Source organism: Leptosomus discolor, chromosome 1, assembly GCF_034619465.1.
Source record: "Leptosomus discolor isolate bLepDis1 chromosome 1, bLepDis1.hap2, whole genome shotgun sequence".
NCBI classification, from domain to species: domain Eukaryota; kingdom Metazoa; phylum Chordata; class Aves; order Leptosomiformes; family Leptosomidae; genus Leptosomus; species Leptosomus discolor.
Window position 1 is genome coordinate 99,546,334 of NC_141391.1, and position 12,428 is coordinate 99,558,761.

The 12,428-nt window shown below is 41.9% G+C and overlaps 1 protein-coding gene across 2 annotated transcripts in view; it reads left to right on the forward strand.

Annotated features, from left to right (window-relative positions):
- The window catches only part of DSCAM (DS cell adhesion molecule), a 405,653-nt gene that overhangs the window by 225,110 nt on the left and 168,115 nt on the right, over window positions 1–12,428 (forward strand). For both annotated transcript variants that reach the window (XM_086481614.1, XM_086481606.1), the window contains exons 6-7: window positions 2,452–2,748; window positions 3,559–3,834. In XM_086481614.1, the coding sequence (XP_086337740.1) occupies window positions 2,452–2,748; window positions 3,559–3,834 (573 nt within the window). The remainder of the gene's footprint in view (window positions 1–2,451; window positions 2,749–3,558; window positions 3,835–12,428) is intronic.

The following is a 12,428-nucleotide window of genomic DNA, read 5'->3' on the forward strand; positions in this document are numbered from 1 at the left end:
CTTAACTGGACAGGAGAGAGGAGAGGAAAAAAAAATAACAGGCTTATGGGGTTGAGACAAGGACAGGGAGATCACTCAGCATTTACCGTCACGGGCAAAACAAACTCAACTGAAGAGAAATGTAATTAGCAATTAACTCAGAGAGGAGTAACGAGAAATAAAACCAAATCTTAAAACACCTTTCCCCCACCCGTCCCTCCTTTCCCAGGCTTAACTTTGATCCCGATTTTCCTCCCTCCTCCCCCGCAGTAGCACAGGGGGGAAAACAGGGAATGGGGGTTAGGGTCAGTTCATCACACTGTTGTTTTCTGTTGCTCCTTCCTCCTTAGGGGGAGGATTCCTCACACGTTTCCCCTGCTCCAATGCAGGGTCCCCCTCACGGGAGAAAGTCCTCCATGACTTCTCCAGCGTGAGTCTTCCCGCGGGTTCAGTCCTTCATGAACTGCTCCAGTGTGGGTCTCCTTCATGGGGTGCAGTCCTTCAGGAAACAACTGCCCCAGCGTGAGCCCCCCTCACAGGGTCTCTGGCAGCAAACCTGCTCCAGCGTGGGCTTCTCTCTCTCCACGGGCCACAGGTCCTGCCAGGAGCCTGCTCTGGTGCAGGCTTCCCGCAGGGTCACAACTTTCTTCAGGCATCCACCTACTCTGGCATGAGGGCCCTCCACGGGGTGTAGGCAGTCATCTGCTCCACCGCCCATGGGCTGCAGGGGGACAGCCTGCCTCACCGTGGTCTTCACCACACGCCGCAGGGGAACCGCTGCTCCGGCGCCTGGAGCATCTCCTCCCCCTCCTTCTTCACTAACCTTGGTGTCTGCAGGATGTTTCTCTCACATATTCTCACTCCTCTCACTCGATGCAATTACTGCTGCGCAACAACTTTTTCACTCTCTTAAATACGTTATCACAGAGGCGAAAAACGCTGTCACTGATTGGCTCAGCCTTGGCCAGCGGTGGGTCCGTCTTAAAGCCGGCTGGCATTGGCTATATCCGACATAGGGGAAACTTCTAGCAACTTTATACAGAAGCCATCCCTGTAACCCACCCCCGCTACCAAAATCTTGCCACGCAGACCCATTACACACACGTTGTGACAATTCCTTCCATTTCCTGTGTGAAGTTGCTCTGAAATTGCAATGTAAGAATTGTGATTTCCAGCAGAGTCATCATGGTTCAAGCCTCCCAAACAAACAGGTAATACATAGCAGAGTGTACATGAAGAGGCAGTACATAATGTGCACAAACAAGTAGTGTATCACACAGAGCATGAGACTTGTCAGTCCTGTCCCAACATACTCCGTCCTGTGCAAAACTCGAAGCAGTTGTCCTTAAAGGACTTCATGTACAAAGTGAGATTTCAAGTGCCTTTGGCACCTTTCTAGGTAATGAGGTGCCTTTTTTCTTCTATTTCTTGCAGGCATTAATGCTGTAGAAATACTGAAGTTAGCTTCCTTGCCATTGGCTTTTTAAAACCAGACAGTGGCCTGCAGCACTGTTGTCCGAACTTCGGACTGGATTGCTTCCTATGTTCTGCATGCTCCTCTTGGTGTGTGGCCTTTCGCTCCCAATTACACTGAAATTCCTTCTAGATACAGCTTTGAAAGTATGATTTTTGAAAGGAGAACGAACATACATTGCATGGTCTCAGAAAGAACTTCCTAATACCAGAATGCTGGCACTCCTAAATGTTACCCTGCTGAACTTTTGGATATGTGGTTATTTAATCCTGCTCCCTACTTACGATCTCAAAGTTTCTGTCTCTGTCCATTCTCTTTATTCATTTGCCTAGTAGAGGCTGAGTAAATTGTGACATACATCACAAGCGAAAGCATTTGAATGCTCTCATTTCAGAAGGATATTTGTCTGTAGCACAAAATGACCACAGAAAGAAATTGGCATCACTGCTGTTACTGGCAACGTGTATTCAGAAAAGATTAGTACTTTTCTAAATGGGGTATTGTGGGTTCAGGACTAAACTGCATTGGCACATCTATGTGATATTAGCCTATGCAAGTTATGCCTGGCTCTTGCCAACAGAATTCATCCTTAGCTTTCCAAGGAGCTAAATTCTACCAGAAGAAAAATTCCAAATGTGTTGAGGTTTTGCTGTATGTCTTTTGTGATGAGCTGTGTATGACTTTAACACTTTTCTGCAAGAATCTGGCAGTTCATATAGCTGTGAAGAGCCCTGGTCAATCTATTCAAGTGCGTTTCCTTCAGCAGTCAGTACCAGGTTTCTCGGAAGATTGAAAAGTAACCTGCATTAAGCAGAGTATCGTTTAAGTACTTTACTACCAAAATGTATTTCCCTCTCTCAATAATTAGAGTTGCATCCTGGAACACACTTGTTGGCATCACTTCTAAAAAAAGATCTTTTCTCATGTGATAGGCTCCAGGATAGAAGGAACAAGCTTTACGCCATGTAAGTACTATTCTCCTGCTTTTCTTTTGGCAGATGGAACTCCCAAAATCATTTCTGCCTTCAGCGAGAAAGTGGTGAGTCCAGGAGAGCCAGTTTCCCTTATGTGCAATGTGAAGGGGACTCCTCTGCCTACGATCACTTGGACACTGGACGAAGATCCCATTGTAAAGGACGGCAGTCATCGTATCAGCCAGATTATCACCTCGGAAGGCAACGTGGTCAGTTACCTGAATATCTCTAACACTCAGGTCCGAGATGGTGGAGTTTATCGCTGTACTGCCAACAACTCTGCTGGAGTCGTCCTGTACCAGGCTCGAATAAACGTAAGAGGTGCTTGTCAAATCAGCTCCTCAAAAAAACACACATAGCTCATTGTAGTGGAGAAGAAGATTGTTGCATGTGAGGAAATGAGTCTTGGAATGCCAAAACCAACTTACTGTTTTTCCTCTCCTTTTCTTCCCCACTCTCTTTTCCCACCCTGCTTCTCCAGCCCCATCTAGAAAGTGTATGGTATGGTTAAATGTTGGAAGAGCCCTTTGGCTTATGTTCTATAGTCTATTTTTCCTATACTCATCTCTATTAGTTCACAGTTTCTTTACTTTAGTCCTACTGTGCATGGGGTGGGTTTTTTTTTCCTTTCCTTTCCTCCTTTACTTGTCCAGCATTCATTGTAATTATTCATGTATACAGTACTTTAGCTTGCATTTCTAGCTCTACATGGCATAATACCCATCCTCATAGTATTATACTTTATATATGTAAAAAAAAAAGCTAACTTTGTCAGTGTTCTCATGTGTAACAGGACTCTAGCTTTCTATCAGTTTTAGTATTTCACATTAATTAAATCATCCTCAGCTTTTTAATTTGTAATGCAGCAAAGATAAGTGTTGGATAATACAAACATATACCCCTACATAATTAGTATGTATGCTGCAGGGTGAGGAAAAACTAGAGCATATAAAGATTAGTGAAAGTGCTTAAGTAGCTCTTGAAAGGAAAAACTGTCAAATGCTAAGAAGTGTTGTGGAAGCCACATCTGTAAATGTCTTTAACATTTGTACATTCAAAAAATTATATGCATGTTTCCTCAAGCAAATGTGCCTTTAAATTGTTTTCAAGAGATTCTTTTTACCTTTCTAGGGCCAGCAAGCATTCGACCCATGAAGAACATCACAGCAATAGCTGGACGGGACACCTACATCCACTGCCGTGTGATCGGCTACCCATATTACTCCATCAAGTGGTACAAGAACTCTAACCTGCTACCATTTAACCATCGCCAAGTGGCATTTGAGAACAATGGGACACTGAAGCTTTCAGACGTGCAGAAGGAAGTAGATGAGGGTGAATACACGTGCAATGTCCTCGTTCAACCCCAGCTGTCCACCAGCCAGAGTGTGCACGTGACAGTAAAAGGTGAGGTTAACTCGGAAAACAAGAGCCAAGATAATGGCTGTGTTGTTTATAGAAATGCAGAATTGCACACAGAGGATTGTCCTGGCAGTTAGATAACAAGCACTTAAGAAGGTTAATCCAGATTTATGTTTATTTTTAATGATGACATAGATGCTAATCAGTCACTGTTTCTTGTTCTCTCTTGACTGTTACCCTCCTTCATTCAGCTAGAAAAGTTTTGCTTTCTAAGTGGAAGCCTTGCAGAAGCAAGCTTTCTACAACCAGTTTTCACTACTACAATTAAGTGAGTAGATTAATGCTTTGTCATCTAAGTTTCGCTGGTGACTGTTTCTCTGCTGGATGACAAAGTTCACGTTTTCATTAGCCAAGGACTTTACAGGTTTTAAAAAAAATAAGATGAGATTTTTAATGTGTGTGTTTATGCCAATAAGCAGAGACGGGAAATAGAAGCATTAACCTTGCTTTCCTCTTATTAAGTGTGCTTTTCTGAGTGTTCTTGATGCTTAGAAAGGTAGTACTGTAAATAGACGTGACTTGAAATTCTAACAAGGTGCTTAAAATCTATTCAAATAGTCCAAAACAAGGATGTTCAGATGGCCCCAAAAGACTTCAGCAATAGATGAGAATAGGAATTTTTAAGCATTGTGTTCTGACTATTCTGCTATTGACAATGTTCAGACCTATTCACAAGGACACAAAAGACAGAGAACCTGATTGCAGTAGCATCTAGTTTTGAGCAGTGGGGCCACTAAATAGTGCACTTCATGTGAACCTGTAGTAAGAATTGAGGTGTAATTTCACTGTTCCTGAAGTTCTTAGAAAGGTTTCCTGGGCTTTTTTTTGGGGGGAGGGAGGAGAGGAGAGGAAGGAAGGAAGGTTGATTTCTGTATCCATTCTCAGATAAGGTACAGAGAACAGTAAGCTAAAATGGCTTTGTTACAGACATCTGATCTTTTAACTTCTCTCTATTCTGTTTGTTTAGCACTTTCTTGCTCAGTCTGGAGTGATGTAATTGCTAATTATTTCAAGAGGTTAGGGGATTAGCTTTAAGCCACTAGCAATTTAGACTCTGAAAGGCATGACATCTCGCACACCTGACACCATCAGGGGCACTGGTCACATGCTGTGGCATAAAAAGCTAATGTCACGACTTCTTTTCCTGTATGTTACCTTGCTTGACTTTACAATAATATTACAGAGCTGTTGATACAGTTTAGGAATTGAATGCCAAATTACTAATTGTGTTGCTGCTGCACTAACAGTTCACTATGGTAAACCTGGTGGGGAACGCTGCCTCTTAAATGATAACGTTCTTCAAATGACTATCAAAATGAATGAATGTAGCCAGGCAAGAAAAAAAAATCCAGCAGTCTATCCTTACAGCTCAGGCATTTACATCAAAACATTACTAGTCACTGAGAATGCTAGCTGGTACCTCAGGTGCAATAGTATTTTTTCTTGCATTAGGTTACAATTTCAAACTTGACAGTTCCTCCCCCAGAAAGCCGATTGGCAGCTCTCTCAATTTTGGCTGAACTGTACCTTTTGACAATTTGACTTCCTTGAAGATATTCTACCGTACTTCTCAGTATTCAGCTGCCAGGGCCATTGACTGATCAGAACTCTCAAACAGTGACTGAATATACTCTGAACAACTTGCATAAACTTGTGGCATATTTGAAGAGTGCCAGCTCAGTGGGCTGAGCTGTCGCTGCACCTGTGATACAGCCTCATCTTGTATATGCTCGATCAGGCAGATGCTTTGGAGCAGTGCAAGTTCCAGTGTGAAAAGTGATCCATAGCACATGCAAAGCAGACGTGTTAGCATGGCTCATATTTATTGATCTGGAATTCCCAAAGTTGGCCGCAAAGTGCCCTAGCTACCTCATCATGCTCCAGGCTTGATAAGACACTGTTATTTAAAGAAGGTTAATAGCCTGTCCTCATATGCTAAGCCCAAAATGTCAAAGGTGAGCTTTGTATGTCAGACCTGAACAATTTTTAAGGTTCTGCTATTGTAGCTGGAGGTCAGCATTGCCTCAGTGTTTTTTTTTAGATGGTTATTTATTGTTTTCATCCATAACTAGGTAGTGGTTTTATCTAACATAATAGTGGAGAGTCAGAAGTGGCCTGTTGCTTTAAAATATTATTAATGTTTATGTTGCCTTTTCATTTCATAGATTCCAAAGTTAATGTGATGAGTTTTCAGGCACTTATATTCCGAGAAATAAAAAATGTGGCCCATCTTGCATAATGGAGGTTAAAAGTACTCTGAAATATGACATTGTAAGAGGAGTTAATATCAGTGCCCAAATTTGTTCTCCAGAGAAACAGAGGGAGAATTATTGTCTATTTTCAACATCATGGGTCCTTTGGTTTGTTCTCATTTCTGCTACAAGCTTCCTGGGTGACCTCAAACCCATCATCTGAAGGGTGATTCAGAATAGATGATACTTAACTTAATGAGCTGTTACTTGGTATTTTGTTTCTTCCATGTTCTGTTCTGAAGACATAATTATCAATTTCCTCATGAGTTTTTCTGAGATGTTAATCTGTGGTATCAAATGTTTCAGAAACTGTGCGTTCATTTTCAAAACCCACCTGGGTGATCAGGAGCACTTTGGCAAATGGCAATTGAGGCACAAACTGAACTTAAAAAGTATCCACAAATTTTTGTATGTTCAATTTCAGAAGCCTACAGCTTGATTTTTCACCTGCTGTTATATAGCATTTATATGTTCAGAGCTCTGCTCCCATTGAAATGAAGTTGCTTCTGAGCGTTCTTTTTCCCTCTTTGGATCAGTCACGTCACCCAGTTTAGCAAGCCCCTGGGAAAGCAGAATTAATTAATTTAATTAGCGTTATCTGAGAGATCTGTGGCAAAGGTGAATACAGAATTGGGCTCTACAGGCCAGCATTTATCTGCATTATGCATACAGCTGGCCTTTCTTGTCTGCAGTCCTCTGCCGTATTTACGGTCCACTTTCCAAACTCTCCAGTACGTGAAGCATCCTCATTCTGTCTTGCTAAAAGCAACATCCAAGTAAAGATATGCAACAGCATGAGCACGTAATCAAATGCAAGAGGGCTACCCATTCTGCAGAGTAGTTTGAGATTTACAACCATCCAAATGAAAGCAAAAACTTGAGGACCCTCTTCAGAAAAAACCTGTAAGATCTCAGATAGCAGAACAGAAAATTTCTTTATAATAACCTCAAAATGAAATCTTGTCTGCCAGAGAACACAGAAGTGGGGCTTATAAAGCCTTGCTGTGGAGCCTCCCATCTGGCAGGCTGTTAGGAAGCCAAAAGCTTGGGAGCTGGGCACCTATGTGCTATTCGACCTTAGGTCAGCTACATCTTTGCATCACTGATTAGAAGAATCAATTAAACACCACACAAAATCAGTTGTCCCATTTTTTAGGAATATTCAGTACCCTCATCTGCTACCCCAGAGGTCTACAGACTCCAAACAATTGTGTTTCACAAAGATGTGGTGTGCCACTCCCCCACCATCCCTTGCCTGTCCCTTGTCTCTGTCCCAAAATCTGGATCTTGGAAGCTAGAAGTCCCTTAAGCTGGCTGCCGGGAGCTGAGTGGATAAGCTGGCCAGAAAATACACAGGTTTCTGCTTGGCAGAAGCAGCTCTGTTGGAACCATGCCTGAATCCTAACAGAGTTTTTTTTGAAAATCAAGCCATCTTGGCATTATTTTTTTTTATATTTAGACAAACGAATTGGCCAGTTCTAAGTTCTGACAAACAGCCATGAAAACTAGCCACCCTCTAATGCATATCAAACGAGGAGGAGACTATGATTGTACTTATGTACTTAATTTCTGGTATTTTATTCTGTTGACCACTTGCCTTTGCGACTGTAATAATACTCTTTCAACATGTTTTGCATTGGCCTGTGTTATATGCAATTTCCTTTTTAGCTTTATTGCAAAGTAAACTGAACCCTCTTTCCTCCCTTTCCTGCAAAATGGAAACAGTAGTTACTGACATCCTCAGAAGTATTCATCGAGATTAGCCTTGCTAAGGATACGGCATAGGTATCTGCCAGGAACAGAATTATTCCTAGCAGCACTGTTTTTTTACTCTGCATTTGGCCCAGCTCTAGTGATTTGCCAGTGAGGTTAATATACATCTGCTGATAGCAGAGGACTGTTGAAGTCAGACATCCTAAGGAGAAGAATATTCTGTAGATGTAGGGTATTGTGTGCGTTCCTCCTAAGTATGACCTGTCCTCCTCAGTCTTTTCCAGCTCATCCTTGCCCAAGTCCTGGCTCTTCTGCTCTGGATTCCAAAATCAGATTGTCTTCCACATCTTTCCCGTCTCAGTCCTCATTTCCTTGGCACCTTGTTCTCATGACTCAAAACTAGTCTTCCACTTTAGAGCTCTCAACCTTCCTCCCAGCCTCCAGTTACGGTCCTCTCTTTCTGCCAGTCTTCACTTCCTCCATCTCCACAGAGTTTCAGTTTGTCTCTCCTTCATGTGGTTCTTTGTTCACTATCAGTGCTGTACCTCAACCCGCTGCTTCCTTGGCCCTGTCTTCCATCTCCAGCCAGTTTCCCAACTTCACTTTACCAACCCCCATCACCTCTGCAATCCCACCGCAAGCCTGCTCCCAACTCCTGACTTCCCCCCACGGCTCCTAAATTAAATTCTGTAATTCCCTTTTGTTATCCTGGACATCACTTTGAGCTTCTGCTCCATTGCTTGCTGCTGCTATCTGCATGCCCAGCAATGCAGGCTGGTTCCCCACTTTGGTCACTTGGCCCCCATATCTCCTTTCTTTCTCTCTGCATTGAAATAACTTTCTTCATGCTTCCTGGGCCCAGCACGGGCCAGCTGTATGAGCACTAGAGAGACAAATCTGTCTGCTTTGATTTCTGACATCTCACCAGACTGCACCTGCCCCACATGGCTAGAACTGACTGAGCCACTGAAGGCAGTGCTAGGGTGTGTTCAGTGCTGCTCGAACCCTGGGAGCTCGTAGCTTTCAGTCACTGGAAAATGTCTTCTCAGGATGTGATAACTGTGGGAATTTTGCCTATTTATTTACTTGTTTTTGCTTGGACTGCAAAATTTGGGCACACTTGTGATGACTTTTCATACAGACAGCAAGAATATCTTATGCTAGTGACATCACCTGCCAAACTTGAAATCCATGCTGCTAACCAGGGGGCAGGTGGGACTTCTCATCTTCTCACAATGCCTTTTCTTTTGCTTTTATGGTAGGATCAATATATACTGCATTGCTATTTTTCCACCCTCCTGCCTTATTCTTGGAAATGGCCAAACAGTTGTAGCTGAAACTTTCCAGCTGAAATGACTCAGCCTGAGGCCAACACCTGGCCTGGAAAAATACTGTCCAAACAAAAGTCAAACTGCAAGCAAATGAAAATACTCTTATAATGAGAAGTGTTGGCAAACAAAGAAGGAGGTTATATTGCCCACCCCATCTGTAAGTTTCATATTTCCATTGAAAAACAACCCTTCAAGTGGCAAGATGCTGAAATAATAATAGCAGCATCTCTTCCACAGCATTTTAGTAGATCTCAAAGCATTTTAAAAACAGGAGCAAGTAATTATCTCAATTTTTTTAAATTATGTAATGTACAGTAATAGTTTTCTCAGGTACAGTAAAAGCCATCGGTAGTAAGAGATTATTTTCTTTTCATCAGTCTCATGGGACACACTTCTCATGTAAACAGCCTGCTGCTATTCACACTTGTCTGACAGAAATTAATTGAAAAAGAAGCCCCTGAGAGGGAAGGGTGCAGTATCATTAAAATATAAAGTGCGGTGTACGAAAGGACTCTTTTTGATCTTGTAGAGCTCATGCTTCTCATTGATTTAGAAGGCTTCTCACTGCTTTATACCAAAGTGATAGCACTTTACCTGTTGTGAACCACATAAAAGGATCGAACCAGACTGTTTCTTTTTAGAAAACATGGAAACCAAACAGGGGCTACCTCTAAATAACTTCATGTTGCAACTATTTGATAGATTCTCCTCATCTTTCCTGGGAAGTATCTAGCTTTTTCTAATATATAAGATATTATTGGTAATTTGCATTGCAAATCAGTTCAGGAAGAGCTGGTTCAGATAGTGGAACATATGCAAGTCCAAAAGGGAAAAGCCATCAGGGGAAATCTTTCAAGGGTTCTTGGGACCATGGTACGTGCTGTCATCAAATAACCTGCTAATCTGTTTATGCTTCAGTCTGTGGCATGGATTATGGCAAGTGTGACTTCAGTTTCATGCACATACCTAAGAAGTAACTTCTTATCTGTCCTACTGACTGATCATTTTCAATAATTTGAGTCAGAAAAAACTTCTGGCCTTGATGTCCTTCAGATAATTCTTTCATTATATCACTTCCTGCCTTTCTTTCACTCTTCCATGCAACACATTTTTTGATTCCTCCAATCTTGTTGCAACTTCTTCAGGTAGAAAGGTCTTTTCCAACAAAAATGATTCTACAATCTCTCAAAGTGACTGGAGTTATTGTATGCAGGAATCACGTAAGGGCCATGTGGTAAGAATGGATGAGAATGTCCAGTTGTGCAAAAGATCCTGCAAAAACCCACTTAACAGTCATTCTCAGGTCACATGATGGGCATGGGGACTTGTTACAGGGAGCAAGCAGCGGCAGCAGTCTGATTTAAGGGAACATGCGCTTTGATAGTGGTATCTGCCATGTGAGAACCCCAGCATCTAACCCGCAGAAGTACCTGAAGAAAGACTAGAACAGTCTGGTATTCAATATGTGAGACTTGACAGATCTGTGAATTTTTTTTGCCATTCAACATAAAACAACTCAAGATTAGCTTGCGTTAAGAGCTGACTTACGTGTCATGTGGATGCTGCAGTTAAGTGTTTTCTTTCGTAGCACTACACTTTTTATATACTAGTAGTGTATTAGTAGTAGTACTAGTAGTCATACTCCTAACGACTTCACCTCTGACACTTCAGATAATGGTCACCTAAAAATGTATGTTAAATTCGTTTCATTATTATCCTAGTTTTCATGATGAGGAATTAGTATGTACAAATATAAAACCTTTCCCTTAAATCTGAAATAAAATTCACTGTTTAAGTGCACAGTCTTGTATCTTTCAAACACAAATTAAGATGGTGTATGGATGTGTTAATTTATTAATTATGTAAACAACATGAAATGAGCCTTAATACTTGAATAAGAGCCTCAGCTAAGGAGTTTAAGAGCATCTGTATATTGTACTTGGGTTTATCAAAAGCTAGCCCTCTTCTCTCTCTTACAATTTATTTACATTAGTTTTGGAATAAGGCATGTTCTTGCTCTTTTTTGGATGTATTTTATCAATTATATTTGAAATACTTTCTTACATATTTTTTAAAATTGCTCTTAATTTTAAGAGTAAATTGTAACCGATGCATCAAGTTAGTGTGAGCTATTAGCAGTGTGTGTGTTGGTACATACAGTAAAAACATATAGAAAGTGAGACTGTGCGTGCACATGATAGTGCAGGTCTGGAATATGCTGGCCTAATTTCAAACCAATGTGTATAATATATAGCATGCAAAAAAACCGTATCAACCCTGTGGAAACAGAAGGGTGATATAAAATCAGTTGCTTATGTACAGTCCCGGGATAAAGGTGAAAGGGAAGCTAGTGTGAAACCAGTCAAACTACTCACAGGAACGATTTTCAGAGCCAGAGATCACTCTCTTAAAGTCCCCTCTCATCTAAATCCAGAACTTTTGGCTCTAGTGATTTAGTTAGTTTCAACTTTCCGCAGTGTTACCTGAGGACAAAGAGCTTTAGATCATGTAGGGCTGAACAAGGGCAATAGCTCTGGACCAGGTTCCAAATGCATAGTAAAAATACCTGGTAAGTGCTTCTGGATACATAGCCCTACAAGTGAGGCTTTTTATCAGGCGGCACTTTAAGAATGAAGGTATCTGCTTGTTGTGTTAATATGCTCTTGCAGCTGCTATGTTATCTTCAAATCAAGAAGGTTTTCTCTTATGAAAAATAAATAGAAAATGCATCCCCTTGGGTGGGGAACTGAGCTTCCCACTATCCTAGGTTTGCAGAGTGCTTCATACGCACTTTTCCCCTCACAATGGAGGCTGAAAGGAGGTGGTTCGATAGATGGATAAGACATGACATAAAAAGCACTCTTCATTTCTACACAACATTTTACATCCTCTTTTACTTTGGAGGAGCTTCCAGAACAGCATCAGGGACCCTGTGAGCAACCAATGTTGCACTGCGGGAAAGGGGAGTGGGGACTAAGGCAATGGCTTTTGACACTGTCTCCCACAACAGCCTCATAGGTAAGCTTAGGAAGTGTGGGTTAGATGTGCGGACAGTGAGGTGGATTGAGAACTGCCTGAAGGACAGAGCTCAGAGGGTTGTCATCAGTGGTGCTGAGTCTAGTCGGAGGCCTGTGACTAGCATTGTTCCCCAGGGGTCAGTACTGGGTCTGGTCTTGTTAAACATATTTATCAATGACCTGGATGAAGGGACAGAGTGCACCCTCAGCGAGTTTGCAAAACTGGGAGGAGTGCCTGACACCCCAGAGGGCTGTGCTGCCATTTA